Here is an 18681-nt window from a genome sequence, read left to right as displayed (position 1 = left end):
ATAGCTTATTTATAGTAATAAATCATATTATTCATATTTGAACACACATTTTTGTTTTGTTTTGTTTTGGAGTTTTTTGTGAAGAAGTACAGAAATATAAAAGAAATCATATATTCGCTTCAAAAAGGCACTTTACCAAGAAATAACGCACATATTACAACGCTGCTATGCTGTGTATATATTTAGATTTCCTTCTAATAAACGTCCACAGGATATCGTTGGTAAAGCACAAGCACATTCGTCAAGAACTAAGAAATCATCCAGGACAGAAATATACTGGCGCACTACCTTTCACAAAATGTGTTGAAGTATTCCTAAATATGCAATGCTGCCAACGATTTGTAATTTTTATATATTGAAACAAAGAACTAAATGCTTCTTAACCTAGATGCAGTAAGGAGCAAAGGTCAAAAGATTGTATGACAACCCTACGTATATCAAGATGATAAGTGTAATATGAATGGAACTATAAACTTCATGCACTAGCTATTACCCTCTAGAGTAATCTACATCACAATCAAAGAACTTATCAAACTTTAATCGTGTCATGCATGTTGAAAATTGCATAATACATGTATACCAATAATGCGACTATGTCATGAATTTTAATGTATACATATTTGATCTTAAATGAGTATTCTTTTCATATGAGATTTTATGGAACTAGTATTTTCGCAAGCCTTGGCGAGCAAATAAAATGCCATATGAAATGAACACAAGTTTAAGATACTTTTTATCACATAACTACAAAACCCTGCATTGTGAAAAATAGCACGTCAAAATGTATTGCAAAAATTCAGCGAATGCCTACATTTTGCCGCTATTCACAAAACCCTGACGTCACGTCATTTTTCACGACTTCAGTTAAGTATTAAAATCATGACGTCACAAAGAATTTTCAGCCAATGGAAATCTCTCCAGGTCATATTTCACTAGTGACATATGCAAAAATATTACACGGAAATCACTGGTTATCTGATAAAACCTAACCTCTGATGTAATATCTGCTCAGAATAACACGATCCAGCATATAAATATATATACCCTATCAGTACGCTAGTTATGTAACTAGAACAGTCGACAGGTAACGATTACATGAGCTGAGTCGGAGGGTCATTACGTGGGTTTGTAGTGACATATCACAGGATGAGTTCTCAAAAAGCTTGGAATTATCGTGGAAGGTAAGCATTATAAATCACTTATTCCTAATAACAACATTCTTCTGTTATGGTTTTTCCTCGCGTAGGAACTTCTAAATGTTTCATTGTAACGACCTTCCAATGACACGACCTTTTAACGTACTGTGCGCGTGTTATCACATTATCCCTAATATGGTTTGGTAGATCTGCTTGTTTGCGTTAGAGATCATCATGTCGATATCAATATCCAACCGAAACATACTTCCTCAATGGCATATGTTTAAAAAAAGATTATTCTATCAGTTCTAGTAATATTGTATCCATCCCATCCTCGTGGATTAGACTTAACTTTCTTGTGAGGCCCTTGCAAAAAATCCACGAGGATCCTTAGGCAGGTATCGTCTATATACAAAACCACTGTTATTCTTCTGGACAATAATATATCAAACTCCTGCTTCATGCCTGTATCAAATTTTACTTTTTCACTTGCATCTGTTTGGTCGTTTTTTACTATCCTGACTGTATTCGTTGATGAAATAAAGGCAGAGAAATTGACATCAAGCATTACCTAAATTAGATGTGTAGTTCTCGCTCTGTTACGTTTCAAACAAAATCCGGATTTGTAACAAAATTATTTTCTATAACACATGAGGCAGATAATTGCTACATCATCACTGTTCTTATATTTGTAATCAATATTCAACAGAATCAATTTAGTTTTTGGACGTGTTGCAAATTAGGACCTTGTCATAAATAAGCATGGAACAGTGCTCTGTCATTAGGAATATTCAACCTTGGAAAATCGATTTTTAAAAAAACCACTTTCTCGGTGGAGATTTACCTCATCATCCAGACGATATGCAGTATTTTCGTTAATGCCGCTTTTTCTGTTTTAGAGATACCCGTGAGACTGCCCAATTCAAAGTAATAACTGTCTCCCCTCGGAGTGGCTTGATTCTATTCCAGGGAATACCACAAGCTTACTTGGATAGATCAGGTACGTTTGACTAGAATCATTTACATCAACATTTCTGCATCTTTAAATCGAGACGACGAGAAGATAAATCCTACTTCAATTCCATTGACATATCATTCCTATTCTTTTCCAGGACATCTGGGAGTATGGTCGGTTGCTGGATTCTTCATGCATGCAGCTTCCTTAGCTATACAGAACGGGTTCTTTGACCGTAAAAACCTAGATACCGCTTTGACACGAACGGTCGTCGTAGGTCAGGGTCTAAGACTATCTTCTAATCTTTATCACAAGATTTCACACATATTGTCGTCAAACCTTCACGTGGAAAGTCGCGCTGCGGCTATAGGGCGTACGTCTATGACCAATCTCTACATCCTGTCATGCGCTGATACAAAACAGGAACTTGCCCGATGCGTGACCACTGTGGTCTTGACAAGTACGAGCACAAAACGCCCAACTCCTTTACCAGATTGGTTTAAGGAAAAGTACGCTAATGAAAGTAGTACCAAATTTGACCTTTTACAACATGGAGTCAAAACAAAAAGAAAATATCAAAACGTACCGGAAGAATGTTTTCATATGGAAATGAGGACAAGACATAGCGATACGGACTACGTAAACAACCATGTAAACCAGACAAAATACTTACAGTTTTGTATGGAGGGCGCGGGAGAAGCGGCGCTCTCTCGTTACTATAGAAACTTTACATCAGATATACTCCGACATCCTGTTCTAGAGTCAGATATTATATATCTCGGAGAATCCCGTGCCTGCGAGAATTTGACGGTTTCGACATGGCAAGATAATGAAACAGAACAAGTCATACATTTTTCTATCTATAACAAATCGTCATCTAAATGTGTTGCTGTCGCTTCAATTAAGTTTGATACTCGATCAAGGAGACCGCCAACAAGTTCAAATTTATAAAATGTGTAAAGCATGACCTTCATACCTCTGGGATAATATTTTGCTATAACAAGTTTTTTTTCTTCTCGTAAAAAAATAGATTATTGCGAACATAAACGACAATGGAACGTAAATAATATGCATTATATTTGTTTTTGGTTTTGAGCTGTTGTCAAACAGTGATTTTGTTATATTTTTTGTTGTATTCTTTTTAACTTTTTATTTTGGCTATAATTTAAAAGATATATGTTTAAGAACATTTAACCTAAAATGAAAACTATTGTTCAATTTAGTTCCCAAGAAGTAATTTACGTGCATGATACACACATTCATGAAAAAGAAAAAAAAAATTTGAAGACAATCAATAATATGAATTACTTGATTTATATTATTCATTTATTAATAACCAATATAACTACTCTCCTATACTGTGATACGTATGTCTGGATGGTATGTTTGATAACGTTTATAATAATGAGGAGGAGGAAATACACAATTATATCATTAATTTTATTTGTTATCATACTAAATCCTACTTTTTTATTAGAAGATTATTTTTCTTCATATACTATGAATAAATAATCCGGGAAAGGCGCGAAAACCCGACGTTATCATGACGTCACAATACAGACGTCGAGCAAGTTGCTCTGTTGCTTTTGAACAAATAATCCATTGGAAAACCAATGGAATCGTAAGTTTGAACTTATTTTTTATTATCAAGTAGTCTAAAAAATTATCATAAGCATTGATGTAACTATTTTTTTTTGCTTCATCGGGGTATGAAATAAATTTTGTTTGCAAACATTTATGAGAATCCGCTAGTGACATCAATGCTTAACTGAATATGCATGAGTAAATGAATGGCATATTCGGTTTAATAAAGTATCGTTCATATATGAACATTTGGATAAATAAAAGAAATAGAGTAACTAGTATTATGTCCTTTCTACTGTCGCGTATCATCATTACCGGCCAAAGAGAGGTCGACAGATTGCAGTCACCATTTTGTCACGAATGTGAGTAACTATCTAATGTGAAATATTAGAATTGACGTAAAGAGTTCTCCGGTAATCCTTCGTAAATTTTGTATGATAAAATGCTTAAAGAAAATATTGACAGCAGTAAACTGCGACATGTGTCCTTCACGGCCATTTTATTATCAATACTAACTAGCACTGAATATGACCTGTCTGTATATTAAAAAAACGAAACAATAACGTTATTGTACCGGAAATGAAAACATTGTTATTTGCATGTCTATTGAATAAAATTGTTTTGATTTCAAGAGAAAAACACACTAATGTACATTGAAATGCATACAGATCTGATTTCTGTAGACCACTTTGTTTTTCTCAGATTAGATTCTAGTGTATATACAAACTAGAAGGTGAATATAGGACTAAAGCTTTGTTCGTCTTTTAATATTATATGAAACATACTTTTGTGTTCATTTGCATAATATATAGTATATTCATCTTCCATCTACACGCTATTTAAGGTTCTAGATACAGTTTAACCTTGTGATATTTTATATGTCACTTCTTAGGTATACCTGGACATAACTTACTTGATAAAACGTGTGTATGCACCAGGCTTAACCTTGTAGGTAGTGCTGATGACGCTCAGATTTATGTGTTGTTTTTAAATTATGGCAAAATATGCTAAACGTCGATTAAGGATACAGGGTTCGGTGCATATATATATTTCTGTTACCAAATAATTGGTCCATTATGTTGACTAGTATCTATAGCATGTACCAGGAGCGCTAGATTGACCGGATTCGACTTTACAAATACATACACGGCGAGTCCTTTTTGACATTGTCATACAAATGGCGACTATAGATTATAACATGCACAGTTGGCAAATTTTATTCAAATCACATTGTGTAAACATACCGTGACAATGCAATGTATTCTCATGCAGTCAACCCGGATAGAAACATTATCACCTGTTTTATTCAGTCATATGTGTGAAAGCTTCTATATAGGCCAATAAGCATATATACGAAAACGCTAAATTTAAACACACCAAAGAGTAACCATCCCATTTTGTTAAAAAAATGCCAAACTTACGGTAGTATAAAATGGAGCGAAGATTAAAACATGTTGTATAAGTGAGAAATTGATGGATTTATCATAATGTTTTTCAATTTTTGTTGTTGTTTTTTTGTTGTTTTTTTTTTAAGAAAAATGACATTACTGTTTACGGCAAACATAATTGAAAGATGCTCCACCGCTGACAAATGGTATTTTTTCACTATAAAAAACAGGAGCAGGCGATTTAGTATTTTTCTTCAGTTACAAAAGTTACTTACTTTGCACCATTACCACCGTTGAAAAGTTTGAGCTTCTAATTTTACTTCAATTTAAAAATATGAAAAATAATTAATTGCATCCCGAAAAAATTCCGTGGCACTATATCCTGTATGAAATGAAGTACTGATTCGGCAAGCACCAAAAGCAAAATAAATTATTTTATATTACTTAATGTGTTAATTAGGCATATATATACACGTTTAAACACCTACTATTGTTCAAATGATGAATACCAATTATGCTCTGTCGGCGGTGGAGCATCCTTAAACTGTTTGACAAATTAAGATTACACAAGAGAGTCAGGATTTTAAGATTTATATAGTACACTGAATATGATAAACTACCAATTACTTGAAATTCAGAATAAATTCAAAATGCAGCTGATCCAGTGTAGCCAACGAAAGCATTATTAAACAAAGAAAACAAATCACCAATTTTGTTGAGACTGACTATGATGCTGCAAACAATAGGGCCGTGACCTAATATTACGATACATATTCACATTTCAAATGATATTGGGAGTAATTTATGAACCACGTACATGACACCCCATAACGTTTGTGCGGTATATGTATCAACAGTGGTAGTAGAGCGTAACGTTTTGTAACCTTCCCGCTGAATTGATGTTAGCGTGGGATATCACCATTTAGCGTGACTTCATCACCAATAGTCTAAACGTATAATAGCCCTGCAGACAAACATTTGCAAGTATCAAGTGCATGGTACTCATTTAGAACTATATTTGGACGCAACGTATCTACGGCATTATAGATGTCGCAGTGATTTTTTTTTCTCAGAAAACGAGTGCAATCATAAGGATACTATAATATCAAAGCCGTTGTCGAGACCTTGAAAAACTTCGGGGTACTGTGTCAGAGGCGTGGGCGAGAGTTAGGACTAAAGAGTACTGTCAGAGGCATGAGTGAGACCGGGAGAGAGCTGAAGGTACAGCCGTGTGGGAGGACCGTGGGAGGACATCGCTACCAAATTATAAGTAGAGGTCCATGACAGTATCAAACGCACTGTCCATTGAAATTAAATACTGACGACAGGCTAGTTAGTTATCCAACTGCTTAGATAAGGAGCACTGCACAGGAGCAATAACTTTTAGATTGTCCTTACCATGACCGTTATTCAAGCTGCATATTTGATACGCTACGGTTTAAACATTTTGATAATGACAGTATCTGTATTAACTCAGCTTTAAAGAATTAGGATAAGGATATCAAGATAATAAGTATATGTTTTACTGTTTGACCATTTACCTCTTTGCATAAACTCTAAACTTGAAATAAAAATAAAAGAAACCATACAGATATCACGATGATACGTATAATTAAAGCTTTTTTTTGGGTTTTATGAACTCCACGATCTAGATATTACCCTCTTGTGTAATCTACATCGCAAACATAAAGAAATCATAAAACTTGATTTATGTCGTGAGAAAATGAAGGATATTTTTAAAATGTTTTACGTCATAGTAATGTTTCTAAAGAGTTACGTCCCTTTACACGGATCTGTCCACGTCAAAATCGTCACCAGAAAAATACCTTAAAATGGTGAAAATTACATAACATACCAATGTAACCTCTTTTAATGAAATGTATATTTGTTTATGTTTAATGCACCCGTGTATGGCGTATACAATAACATCTGCTCAGAATAACACGAGTATATATACACACCCAATACCCTATCAGTAAGCTTGTTAACATTTAGCTAAAGCAGACGACAGATGATCACTATCTGATCAGAGCCAGAGGGTCAATAAGTGGGTCGACAGCGACAGATCACAAGATGACTTCAGAAAGTGCTTGGTATCAACGTGGAAGGTAAGCGTTATAAATCACGAATTTTCGGATACAATATTCTTCTTCTAAGTCTTCATGAACTTTTTCTCGTGTAGGAACTACTAAATGGTTCGATGTAATAACATTACAATGGCACGATATTACAACGTATCATGGGTGTGTATCCCATCATCATTAGATATGGTAAGGTACGTCTGTTTGTTTGTGTTTCTCGAGTTGACATCAATATCTAACCCAGAAATACCCCCTAGATGGTATGATTACAAAAACATGATGATTATTCTTGTTCGATTGTTTCCAGACGATCCTTGTGGATTGAACTTAACAGTTTGTAGGGCGAGTGTCGTCTATTTACTATAACACCCCTACTTACCTGGAGCTAGAACGAATATACGTACCAGGCCAACTATACCTTTAAAAACGACACCATTTTCTGTCTAAAAGTCTTTTGAGCTACATTATTGCAGCTAACCTGGAGCATACCGTACCAAACGACTGCTAAACGCCTGTTTTGGGTTGCCATATCAGTCTGTGATGCTAAATTGTTTTCGCTGCTGGTCATTTGGCCTACTAAACCCCAAAATTTTAATTGTCTGTCTATGTAATCTCTAGTCCAAATTTAACATTCAGCCGTTTTGCTTCAGCACTTCAAATTCAGTCATGATCAGTTTACAATTTTTTCACCTAAATTGCATTCTGGATGCTTTCATGAACGCAAATTCTCACAAAATGGTGCATCCAGAATGAAATAATCGCATAAAGAATGTACTCAAAAATGTGTTGAAAAATGCAATTGAAGACCAGCGCTCTTGAAAATGTAGCATTTAACGATATTAATCAAATGGGGAGCCACTAGTCCAATCGGACTAGTTCACTACAATTGGCAATAGTCTGGCTGTAAAATTACTAGTCATGGGCATTGGACTAGTGCTTAAAGGGACAATTCACTCACGCTAATTCTTTTACATAACCAAGAAGCAAGATATGGCATAAATGTATTGTTCTACATTTCTTATGAAACATATAACATAAGATATTGACAAATTCCACGTCATTGTTTAGTATTTTAATTGATACCGCTGTAATTACAAATCGTTGATCAATACGATTAAGCAGGTACAATATGTACGCTGTACCAATATCCGAGCCAAAGTCATGCACGGTAAACAAATGAACTACATAACCGCTGTGGAGGTGATATAATGATTTTTTAGGCAAGACAATTCACCTAATAAGGTAAACACACTTCTATCCGAGCGATTTGAGCTGTTCTAGACAAAAGTAGCATTACTCTACGAGCAAGGGACTGGGTTCGGCATACAAGATATTCGACCACAATGTGTAATGGCGGACAGCGAGTGAGTTTGAACATTTCACACGCATTTCACCACCATGGGATTTTCTGACATATCACAGTAAAACCGACTGATCTAATTTCCATTAGAACTGGAGGTTTTCCGAAATATATACAAATTTTAATGTTCTCGTAGAATTAATTGTCCCTTTAAAGTCCCAAACTGCCATATACATCTTTAATCTTTCACTTCCATTTGTATCTTCTCTTTTACTATAATGACTGTATTTGTTGATGGAATTAAGACAAACATGTACCATATCGCATCACTTTAAGTCGATGTGTAGTGTTATGCCGTGAAGTTAATTTAACCCTGGCGAAGACAAACAGCAGTAATTTAAAAGAAACTCGATTCTCGGTGGTGGTTTACCTCATCACGCACAGACGATATACAGTTTAATTTCTTTCATTTTTTTCTCTTTTAGAGATACCCGCGAGACTGCCCAGTTCAAAGTGATCTATGTCTCCCCTCGGAGTGGCTTGATTCTATTCCGTGGAATTCCACAAGCTTACTTGGATAGAACAGGTACCTTTATGAGCTGAGTGGAATATTTGATATCATCATTTCTGTATCTTGAATCCTGTTGGGAAGAGGATTAATCTTACTTCGATTCAATTGACATATCATTCCTATTCTTTTCCAGGACATCTGGGAGTATGGTCGGTTTCCCGATTCTTTATGCATGCAGCTTTCTTAGCCATCCAGAACGGGTACTTTGACCGTATAAATATAGATACCGCTTCAACACGTGCTTTTGTCGTAGGTCAAGGTCTAAGACTCTCTTCTAATCTTTATCACGACATTTCACGCATATTGTCGTCAAATCTGCACGTGGAAAGTCGCGCTGCGGCCATAGGGCGCACCTCTATGACCAATCTCTACATCCTGTCATGTGCAGATACAAAACAAGAACTTGCCCGATGCGTGACCACTTTGGTCTTGACGAGTACGAGCACAAAACGCCCCACTCCTCTATCAGATTGGTTTCAAGAAAAGTACGCTAATGAAAGTAGTGCCAAATTTGACCTTTTACAAGATGGAGTCAAAACAAAACGGGAATACCAGAACGTACCGGAAGAATGCTTTCGTATGGAAATGAAGACAAGACATAGTGATACAGACTTCAACAATCACGTAAACCAGACAAATTACTTCCAGTTTTGTATGGAGGGTGCGGGAGAAGCGGCGCTCTCCCGTTACTATAGAAACTTTACATCAGATATACTCCGACATCCTGTTCTAGAGTCAGATATTATATATCTCGGAGAATCCCGTGCCTGCGAGAATTTGACGGTTTCGACATGGCAAGATAATGAAACAGAACAAGTCATACATTTTTCTATCTATAACAAATCGTCATCTAAATGTGTTGCTGTCGCTTCAATTAAGTTTGATACTCGATCAAGGAGACCGCCAACAAGTTCAAATTTATAAAATGTGTAAAGCATGACCTTCATACCTCTGGGATAATATTTTGCTATAACAAGGTTTTTTTTCTTCTCGTAAAAAAATAGATTATTGCGAACATAAACGACAATGGAACGTAAATAATATGCATTATTATTTGTTTTTGGTTTTGAGCTGTTGTCAAACAGTGATTTTGTTATATTTTTTGTTGTATTCTTTTTAACTTTTTATTTTGGCTATAATTTAAAAGATATATGTTTAAGAACATTTAACCTAAAATGAAAACTATTGTTCAATTTAGTTCCCAAGAAGTAATTTACGTGCATGATACACACATTCATGAAAAAAGAAAAAAAAATTGAAGACAATCAATAATATGAATTACTTGATTTATATTATTCATTTATTAATAACCAATATAACTACTCTCCTATACTGTGATACGTATGTCTGGATGGTATGTTTGATAACGTTTATAATAATGAGGAGGAGGAAATACACAATTATATCATTAATTTTATTTGTTATCATACTAAATCCTACTTTGTTATTAGAAGATTATTTTTCTTCATATACTATGAATAAATAATCCGGGAAAAGCGCGAAAACCCGACGTTATCATGACGTCACAATACAGACGTCGAGCAAGTTGCTCTGTTGCTTTTGAATAAATAATCCATTGGAAAACCAATGGAATCGTAAGTTTGAACTTATTTTTTATTATCAAGTAGTCTAAAAAATTATTATAAGCATTGATGTAACTATTTTTTTTTGCTTCATCGGGGTATGAAATAAATTTTTTTTGCAAACCTTTATGAGAATCCGCTAGTGACATCAATGCTTAACTGAATATGCATGAGTAAATGAATGGCATATTCGGTTTAATAAAGTATCGTTCATATATGAACATTTGGATAAATAAAAGAAATAGAGTAACTAGTATTATGTCCTTTCTACTGTCGCGTATCATCATTACCGGCCAAAGAGAGGTCGACAGATTGCAGTCACCATTTTGTCACGAATGTGAGTAACTATCTAATGTGAAATATTAGAATTGACGTAAAGAGTTCTCCGGTAATCCTTCGTAAATTTTGTATGATAAAATGCTTAAAGAAAATATTGACAGCAGTAAACTGCGACATGTGTCCTTCACGGCCATTTTATTATCAATACTAACTAGCACTGAATATGACCTGTCTGTATATTAAAAAAACGAAACAATAACGTTATTGTACAGGAAATGAAAACATTGTTATTTACATGTCTATTGAGTAAAATTGTTTTGATTTCAAGAGAAAAACACACTAATGTACATTGAAATGCATACAGATCTGATTTCTGTAGACCACTTTGTTTTTCCGAGATTAGATACTAGTGTATATACAAACTAGAAGGTGAATATAGGACTAAAGCTTTGTTCGTCTTTTAATATTATATGAAACATACTTTTGTGTTCATTTGCATAATATATAGTATATTCATCTTCCATCTACACGCTATTTAAGGTTCTAGATACAGTTTAACCTTGTGATATTTTATATGTCACTTCTTAGGTATACCTGGACATAACTTACTTGATAAAACGTGTGTATGCACCAGGCTTAACCTTGTAGGTAGTGCTGATGACGCTCAGATTTATGTGTTGTTTTTAAATTATGGCAAAATATGCTAAACGTCGATTAAGGATACAGGGTTCGGTGCATATATATATTTCTGTTACCAAATAATTGGTCCATTATGTTGACTAGTATCTATAGCATGTACCAGGAGCGCTAGATTGACCGGATTCGACTTTACAAATACATACACGGCGAGTCCTTTTTGACATTGTCATACAAATGGCGACTATAGATTATAACATGCACAGTTGGCAAATTTTATTCAAATCACATTGTGTAAACATACCGTGACAATGCAATGTATTCTCATTCAGTCAACCCGGATAGAAACATTATAACCTGTTTTATTTAGTCACATGTGTGAAAGCTTCTATATAGGTCAATAAGCATATACACGAAAACGCTAAATTTAAACACACCAAAGAGTAACCATCCCATTTTGTTAAAAAAATGCCAAACTTACGGTAGTATAAAATGGAGCGAAGATTAAAACATGTTGTATAAGTGAGAAATTGATGGATTTATCATAATGTTTTTCAATTTTTGTTGTTGTTTTTTTGTTGTTTTTTTTTTAAGAAAAATGACATTACTGTTTACGGCAAACATAATTGAAAGATGCTCCACCGCTGACAAATGGTATTTTTTCACTATAAAAAACAGGAGCAGGCGATTTAGTATTTTTCTTCAGTTACAAAAGTTACTTACTTTGCACCATTACCACCGTTGAAAAGTTTGAGCTTCTAATTTTACTTCAATTTAAAAATATGAAAAATAATTAATTGCATCCCGAAAAAATTCCGTGGCACTATATCCTGTATGAAATGAAGTACTGATTCGGCAAGCACCAAAAGCAAAATAAATTATTTTATATTACTTAATGTGTTAATTAGGCATATATATACACGTTTAAACACCTACTATTGTTCAAATGATGAATACCAATTATGCTCTGTCGGCGGTGGAGCATCCTTAAACTGTTTGACAAATTAAGATTACACAAGAGAGTCAGGATTTTAAGATTTATATAGTACACTGAATATGATAAACTACCAATTACTTGAAATTCAGAATAAATTCAAAATGCAGCTGATCCAGTGTAGCCAACGAAAGCATTATTAAACAAAGAAAACAAATCACCAATTTTGTTGAGACTGACTATGATGCTGCAAACAATAGGGCCGTGACCTAATATTACGATACATATTCACATTTCAAATGATATTGGGAGTAATTTATGAACCACGTACATGACACCCCATAACGTTTGTGCGGTATATGTATCAACAGTGGTAGTAGAGCGTAACGTTTTGTAACCTTCCCGCTGAATTGATGTTAGCGTGGGATATCACCATTTAGCGTGACTTCATCACCAATAGTCTAAACGTATAATAGCCCTGCAGACAAACATTTGCAAGTATCAAGTGCATGGTACTCATTTAGAACTACATTTGGACGCAACGTATCTACGGCATTATAGATGTCGCAGTGATTTTTTTTTCTCAGAAAACGAGTGCAATCATAAGGATACTATAATATCAAAGCCGTTGTCGAGACCTTGAAAAACTTCGGGGTACTGTGTCAGAGGCGTGGGCGAGAGTTAGGACTAAAGAGTACTGTCAGAGGCATGAGTGAGACCGGGAGAGAGCTGAAGGTACAGCCGTGTGGGAGGACCGTGGGAGGACATCGCTACCAAATTATAAGTAGAGGTCCATGACAGTATCAAACGCACTGTCCATTGAAATTAAATACTGACGACAGGCTAGTTAGTTATCCAACTGCTTAGATAAGGAGCACTGCACAGGAGCAATAACTTTTAGATTGTCCTTACCATGACCGTTATTCAAGCTGCATATTTGATACGCTACGGTTTAAACATTTTGATAATGACAGTATCTGTATTAACTCAGCTTTAAAGAATTAGGATAAGGATATCAAGATAATAAGTATATGTTTTACTGTTTGACCATTTACCTCTTTGCATAAACTCTAAACTTGAAATAAAAATAAAAGAAACCATACAGATATCACGATGATACGTATAATTAAAGCTTTTTTTTGGGTTTTATGAACTCCACGATCTAGATATTACCCTCTTGTGTAATCTACATCGCAAACATAAAGAAATCATAAAACTTGATTTATGTCGTGAGAAAATGAAGGATATTTTTAAAATGTTTTACGTCATAGTAATGTTTCTAAAGAGTTACGTCCCTTTACACGGATCTGTCCACGTCAAAATCGTCACCAGAAAAATACCTTAAAATGGTGAAAATTACATAACATACCAATGTAACATCTTTTAATGAAATGTATATTTGTTAATGTTTAATGCACCCGTGTATGGCGTATACAATAACATCTGCTCAGAATAACACGAGTATATATACACACCCAATACCCTATCAGTAAGCTTGTTAACATTTAGCTAAAGCAGACGACAGATGATCACTATCTGATCAGAGCCAGAGGGTCAATAAGTGGGTCGACAGCGACAGATCACAAGATGACTTCAGAAAGTGCTTGGTATCAACGTGGAAGGTAAGCGTTATAAATCACGAATTTTCGGATACAATATTCTTCTTCTAAGTCTTCATGAACTTTTTCTCGTGTAGGAACTACTAAATGGTTCGATGTAATAACATTACAATGGCACGATATTACAACGTATCATGGGTGTGTATCCCATCATCATTAGATATGGTAAGGTACGTCTGTTTGTTTGTGTTTCTCGAGTTGACATCAATATCTAACCCAGAAATACCCCCTAGATGGTATGATTACAAAAACATGATGATTATTCTTGTTCGATTGTTTCCAGACGATCCTTGTGGATTGAACTTAACAGTTTGTAGGGCGAGTGTCGTCTATTTACTATAACACCCCTACTTACCTGGAGCTAGAACGAATATACGTACCCGGCCTATACTATACCTTTCGGCCGGGTACGAATTGGTCCATTATGTGTCATAGTGGAGCACTGCCTCCAAAAATCACTCGGGCACAGTTTTGGGTTCTAAATTTTTTGTAGGTTTACGCTAAATTGTTTTATGCGTGGTACATGCATTAAACCTTTTATTTTTGTTCAAAACAAACATAAATCCCGTTCTTAATATCCACCGTACCGCTTCAGCGACGTCAAAATTCACAATATGGGGACTTGCCGTATAAATTCCCTTCACCTGAAATTGCATTCTGGATGCTTTCATGAACGCAAATTCTCACAAAATGGTGCATCCAGAATGAAATAATCGCATAAAGAATGTACTCAAAAAAATGTGTTGAAAAATGCAATTGAAGACCAGCGCTCTTGAAAAATGTAGCATTTATAACGATATTATCAAATGGGGAGCCCACTAGTTCCATCGGACTAGTTCACTACAATTGGCAATAGTCCTGGCTGTAAAATTACTAGTCATGGGCATTGGACTAGTGCTTAAAGGGACAATTCACTCACGCTAATTCTTTTACATAACCAAGAAGCAAGATATGGCATAAATGTATTGTTCTACCATTTCTTATGAAACATATAACACATAAGATATGACAAATTCCCACGTCATTGTTAGTATTTTAATTGATATACGCTGCTGGTCATTTGGCCTACTAAACCCCAAAATTTTTAATTGTCTGTCTATGTAATCTCTAGTCCAAATTTAACATTCAGCCGTTTTGCTTCAGCACTTCAAATTCAGTCATGATCAGTTTAACAATTTTTTCACCTAAATTGCATTCTGGATGCTTTCATGAACGCAAATTCTCACAAAATGGTGCATCCAGAATGAAATAATCGCATAAAGAATGTACTCAAAAATGTGTTGAAAAATGCAATTGAAGACCAGCGCCCTTGAAAATGTAGCATTTAACGATAATAATCAAATGGGAAGCCACTAATCCAATCGGACTAGTTCACTACAATTGGCACTAGTCCGGCTGTAAAAATTACTAGTCATGGGCATTGGACTAGTGCTTAAAGTCCCAAACTGCCATATACATCTCTAATCTTTCACTTCCATTTGTATCTTCTCTTTTACTATAATGACTGTATTTGTTGATGGAATTAAGACAAACATGTATACCATATCGCATCACTTTAAGTCGATGTGTAGTGTTATGCCGTGAAGTTAATTTAACCCTGGCAGAAGACAAACAGCAGTATTTTAAAAGAAACTCGATTCTCGGTGGTGGTTTACCTCATCACGCACAGACGATATACAGTTTAATTTCTTTCATTTTTTTTCTCTTTTAGAGATACCCTCGAGACTGCCCAGTTCAAAGTGGTCTATGTCTCCCCTCGGAGTGGCTTGATTCTATTCCGTGGAATTCCACAAGCTTACTTGGATAGAACAGGTACCTTTACTTGCTGAGTGGAATATTTGATATCATCATTTCTGTATCTTGAATCCTGTTGGGAAGAGGATTAATCTTACTTCGATTCAATTGACATATCATTCCTATTCTTTTCCAGGACATCTGGGAGTATGGTCTGTTTCCCGATTCTTTATGCATGCAGCTTTCTTAGCCATCCAGAACGGGTACTTTGACCGTATAAATATAGATACCGCTTCAACACGTGCTTTTGTCGTAGGTCAAGGTCTAAGACTATCTTCTAATCTTTATCACGACATTTCACGCATATTGTCGTCAAATCTTCACGTGGAAAGTCGCGCTGCGGCCATAGGGCGCACGTCTATGACTAATCTCTACATCCTGTCATGTGCAGATACAAAACAGGAACTTGCCCGATGCGTGACCACTTTGGTCTTGACGAGTACGAGCACAAAACGCCCCACTCCTCTACCAGATTGGTTTCAAGAAAAGTACGCAAATGAAAGTAGTGCCAAATTTGACCTTTTACAAGATGGAGTGAAAACAAGACGGGAATACCAGAACGTACCGGAAGAATGCTTTCGTATGGAAATGAAGACAAGACATAGTGATACAGACTTCAACAATCACGTAAACCAGACAAATTACTTCCAGTTTTGTATGGAGGGTGCGGGAGAAGCGGCGCTCTCCCGTTACTATAGAAACTTTACATCAGACATACTCCGACATCCTGTTCTAGAGTCAGATATTATATATCTCGGCGAATCCTGTGCCTGCGAGAATTTGACGGTTTCGACATGGCAAGATAAAGAAAACGAACAAGTCATACATTTTTCTATCTATAACAAATCGTCATCTAAATGTGTTGCTGTCGCTTCAATTAAGTTTGATACTCGATCAAGGAGACCGCCAACAAGTTCAAATTTATAAAATGTGTAAAGCATGACCTTCATACCTCTGGGATAATATTTTGCTATAACAAGTTTTTTTTCTTCTCGTAACAAAATATATTATTGCGAACATAAACGACAATGGAACGTAAATAATATGCATTATATTTGGTTTTGAGCTGTTGTCAAACAGTGATTTTGTTATATGTTTTGTTGTATTCTTTATACCTTTTTATTTTGGCTATAATTTAAAAGATGTATGTTTAAGAACCTTTGACCTGAATTGAAAACTATTGTCCAATTTAGTTGCAAAGAAGTAATTTACTTGCATGATACACACATTCATGACAAAGAAAAAAATATTTTGAAGACAATGAATAATATGAATTACTTGATTTATAATATTATTCATTTATTGATAACCAATATAACTACTCTCCTATACCATGATACGTGTGTCTGGATGATATGTTTGATGACGTTGATAATAATGAGGAGGAGGAGGAAAGGAAATACACAATTATAATTCAATTTTGCTTGTTACGAGCATTTTCATTGGCTTAAAAATTTACTTTATCAGCCCATAAAGGAACAAATGGCGTCGCCGTTTCTAACGTTGGTTCTGATTGGCTGAGATGACGTCGTAATGTTTTCATAGACAAAAGAGTCCCAAAATGAATTTTGGATATTGAAGAGATTATCTTTAGTAAATTGAATTATAAGGATTAATTTGAATAGGTTTTTGAGGTTATGGAGATATAACACAAAAATCTGAGTGTACTCTCATCATAAACCGCTTCGCGGTTTATTTAGATTGCACTCAGATTTTTGTGTTTTATCTACATAACATAAAAAATCTATTCAAGTTAATCCTTAAATATAATTAATTTTATTTGTTATACTAAATCTTACTTTTTCATTAAAAGATTATTTTTCTTCATATACTATGAAGAAAAAATCCGAGAAAGGCGCGAAAACCCGACGTTATCATGACGTCACAATAGAGACGTCGTGCAAGTTGCCGTGTTGATGTAGAAAAAATGATCCATTGGAAAATCAATGGAAGCTTACCTCTGAACTTATTTTATCAAGTAGTCTAAGAAATTAATTATAAGCATTGATGTAACTATTTTTTTAACTTCATCGGGGTATGAAATAAATTTTGTTTGCAAATTTTTGTTGGAATCCGCTAGTGACATCAATGGTTAAATGAATATGCATGAGTAAATGAATGTCATATTCTGTTATGTAAAGTATTATTCATATATGAAAATTTTGATACATAAAAGATATAGGGACAATTCAGTCTAAGAGAACATTAAAATTTGTACATATATCGGAAAAAAACTAGTTCTAATGGAAATTAGATCAGTCGGTTTTAGTGTGATATGCATGAAATGCCCATGATGGTGACATGTGTGTGAAATGTTCAAACTCGCTCGCTGTCCGCCATTACACACTGTGGTCAAACTTCTTGTATGCCGAACCCTGTCCCTTGCTCGTAGAGTAATGCAATTTTTGTCCAGAACTGCTCAAATCGCTCTGACGGTGGTGTGTTTACCTTGTTAGGTGAATTGTCTTGCCTAAAAATCATTTTATCACCTTCTCAGTGGTTATGTAGTTCATTTGTTTAACGTGCGTGCCTTTGCTCGGGTATGGGTACAGCGTCCATATTGGACCTGCTTAATTGTATTGATCAACGATTTGATATTTGAACGATATTAATTAAAATACTTAACAATGTCGAGGAATTTGTCAATGTTTTACGTTATATATTTCATAAGAAATGTAGAACAATACATTTATGCTATATTTTGCTTCTTGGTTATGTAAAAGAATTAGCCTGAGTGAATTGTCTCTTTAATCAACTAGTATGATGTCCTTTCTACTGTCGAGTGTCATCATTACCGGTCAAAGAGAGGTCGACATACTGT

General features: G+C 35.0%; 3 protein-coding genes across 4 annotated transcripts; all 3 read left to right on the top strand.

The window, feature by feature from the left end:
- The first annotated feature begins 70 nt into the window (after positions 1–70).
- Positions 71–3723, top strand: LOC138321697 (uncharacterized). The gene is made up of 3 exons (XM_069265590.1): positions 71–1181; positions 2036–2136; positions 2249–3723. The coding sequence occupies exons 1-3, from the start codon at positions 1147–1149 to the stop codon at positions 3040–3042; spliced, it is 930 nt and encodes a 309-aa protein (XP_069121691.1). The 5' UTR covers positions 71–1146; the 3' UTR covers positions 3043–3723.
- Positions 3724–3858: 135 nt separating this feature from the next.
- On the top strand, positions 3859–10621 carry LOC138321698 (uncharacterized). The gene is made up of 3 exons (XM_069265592.1): positions 3859–7171; positions 8930–9030; positions 9149–10621. Exons 1-3 carry the CDS (start codon positions 7137–7139, stop codon positions 9937–9939), a joined length of 927 nt encoding a protein of 308 aa, XP_069121693.1. The 5' UTR covers positions 3859–7136; the 3' UTR covers positions 9940–10621.
- A 3226-nt stretch (positions 10622–13847) lies between these two features.
- LOC138321693 (uncharacterized) lies at positions 13848–17113 on the top strand. Of its 2 annotated transcripts, none has more exons than XM_069265585.1 (3): positions 13848–14069; positions 15778–15878; positions 15997–17113. In XM_069265585.1, exons 1-3 carry the CDS (start codon positions 14035–14037, stop codon positions 16785–16787), a joined length of 927 nt encoding a protein of 308 aa, XP_069121686.1. In that variant the 5' UTR covers positions 13848–14034; the 3' UTR covers positions 16788–17113. The 2 variants fall into 2 exon arrangements, with proteins under 2 accessions (XP_069121686.1, XP_069121685.1); XM_069265584.1 differs by lacking the exon at positions 13848–14069 and adding an exon at positions 14077–14236.
- The last annotated feature ends 1568 nt before the right edge of the window (positions 17114–18681 follow it).

Source organism: Argopecten irradians, chromosome 4 (genome assembly GCF_041381155.1).
Source record: "Argopecten irradians isolate NY chromosome 4, Ai_NY, whole genome shotgun sequence".
Taxonomy (NCBI): domain Eukaryota; kingdom Metazoa; phylum Mollusca; class Bivalvia; order Pectinida; family Pectinidae; genus Argopecten; species Argopecten irradians.
The sequence above is the reverse complement of the archived record's forward strand: the minus strand, read 5'-3'. Positions and strand labels throughout refer to the sequence as shown.

Excerpts from the sequence above, each read along its gene's own strand:
- LOC138321697 (XM_069265590.1), top strand. The coding sequence starts at position 1,147 with ATGAGTTCTCAAAAAGCTTGGAATTATCGTGGAAG. Across the intron at positions 1,182-2,035 it reads GCTTGGAATTATCGTGGAAG|AGATACCCGTGAGACTGCCC; the intron begins GTAAGCATTATA and ends TTTCTGTTTTAG. Across the intron at positions 2,137-2,248 it reads AGCTTACTTGGATAGATCAG|GACATCTGGGAGTATGGTCG; the intron begins GTACGTTTGACT and ends ATTCTTTTCCAG.
- LOC138321698 (XM_069265592.1), top strand. The coding sequence starts at position 7,137 with ATGACTTCAGAAAGTGCTTGGTATCAACGTGGAAG. Across the intron at positions 7,172-8,929 it reads GCTTGGTATCAACGTGGAAG|AGATACCCGCGAGACTGCCC; the intron begins GTAAGCGTTATA and ends TTTCTCTTTTAG. Across the intron at positions 9,031-9,148 it reads AGCTTACTTGGATAGAACAG|GACATCTGGGAGTATGGTCG; the intron begins GTACCTTTATGA and ends ATTCTTTTCCAG.
- LOC138321693 (XM_069265584.1), top strand. The coding sequence starts at position 14,154 with ATGGTTCGATGTAATAACATTACAATGGCACGATATTACAACGTATCA. Across the intron at positions 14,237-15,777 it reads TCATCATTAGATATGGTAAG|AGATACCCTCGAGACTGCCC; the intron begins GTACGTCTGTTT and ends TTTCTCTTTTAG. Across the intron at positions 15,879-15,996 it reads AGCTTACTTGGATAGAACAG|GACATCTGGGAGTATGGTCT; the intron begins GTACCTTTACTT and ends ATTCTTTTCCAG.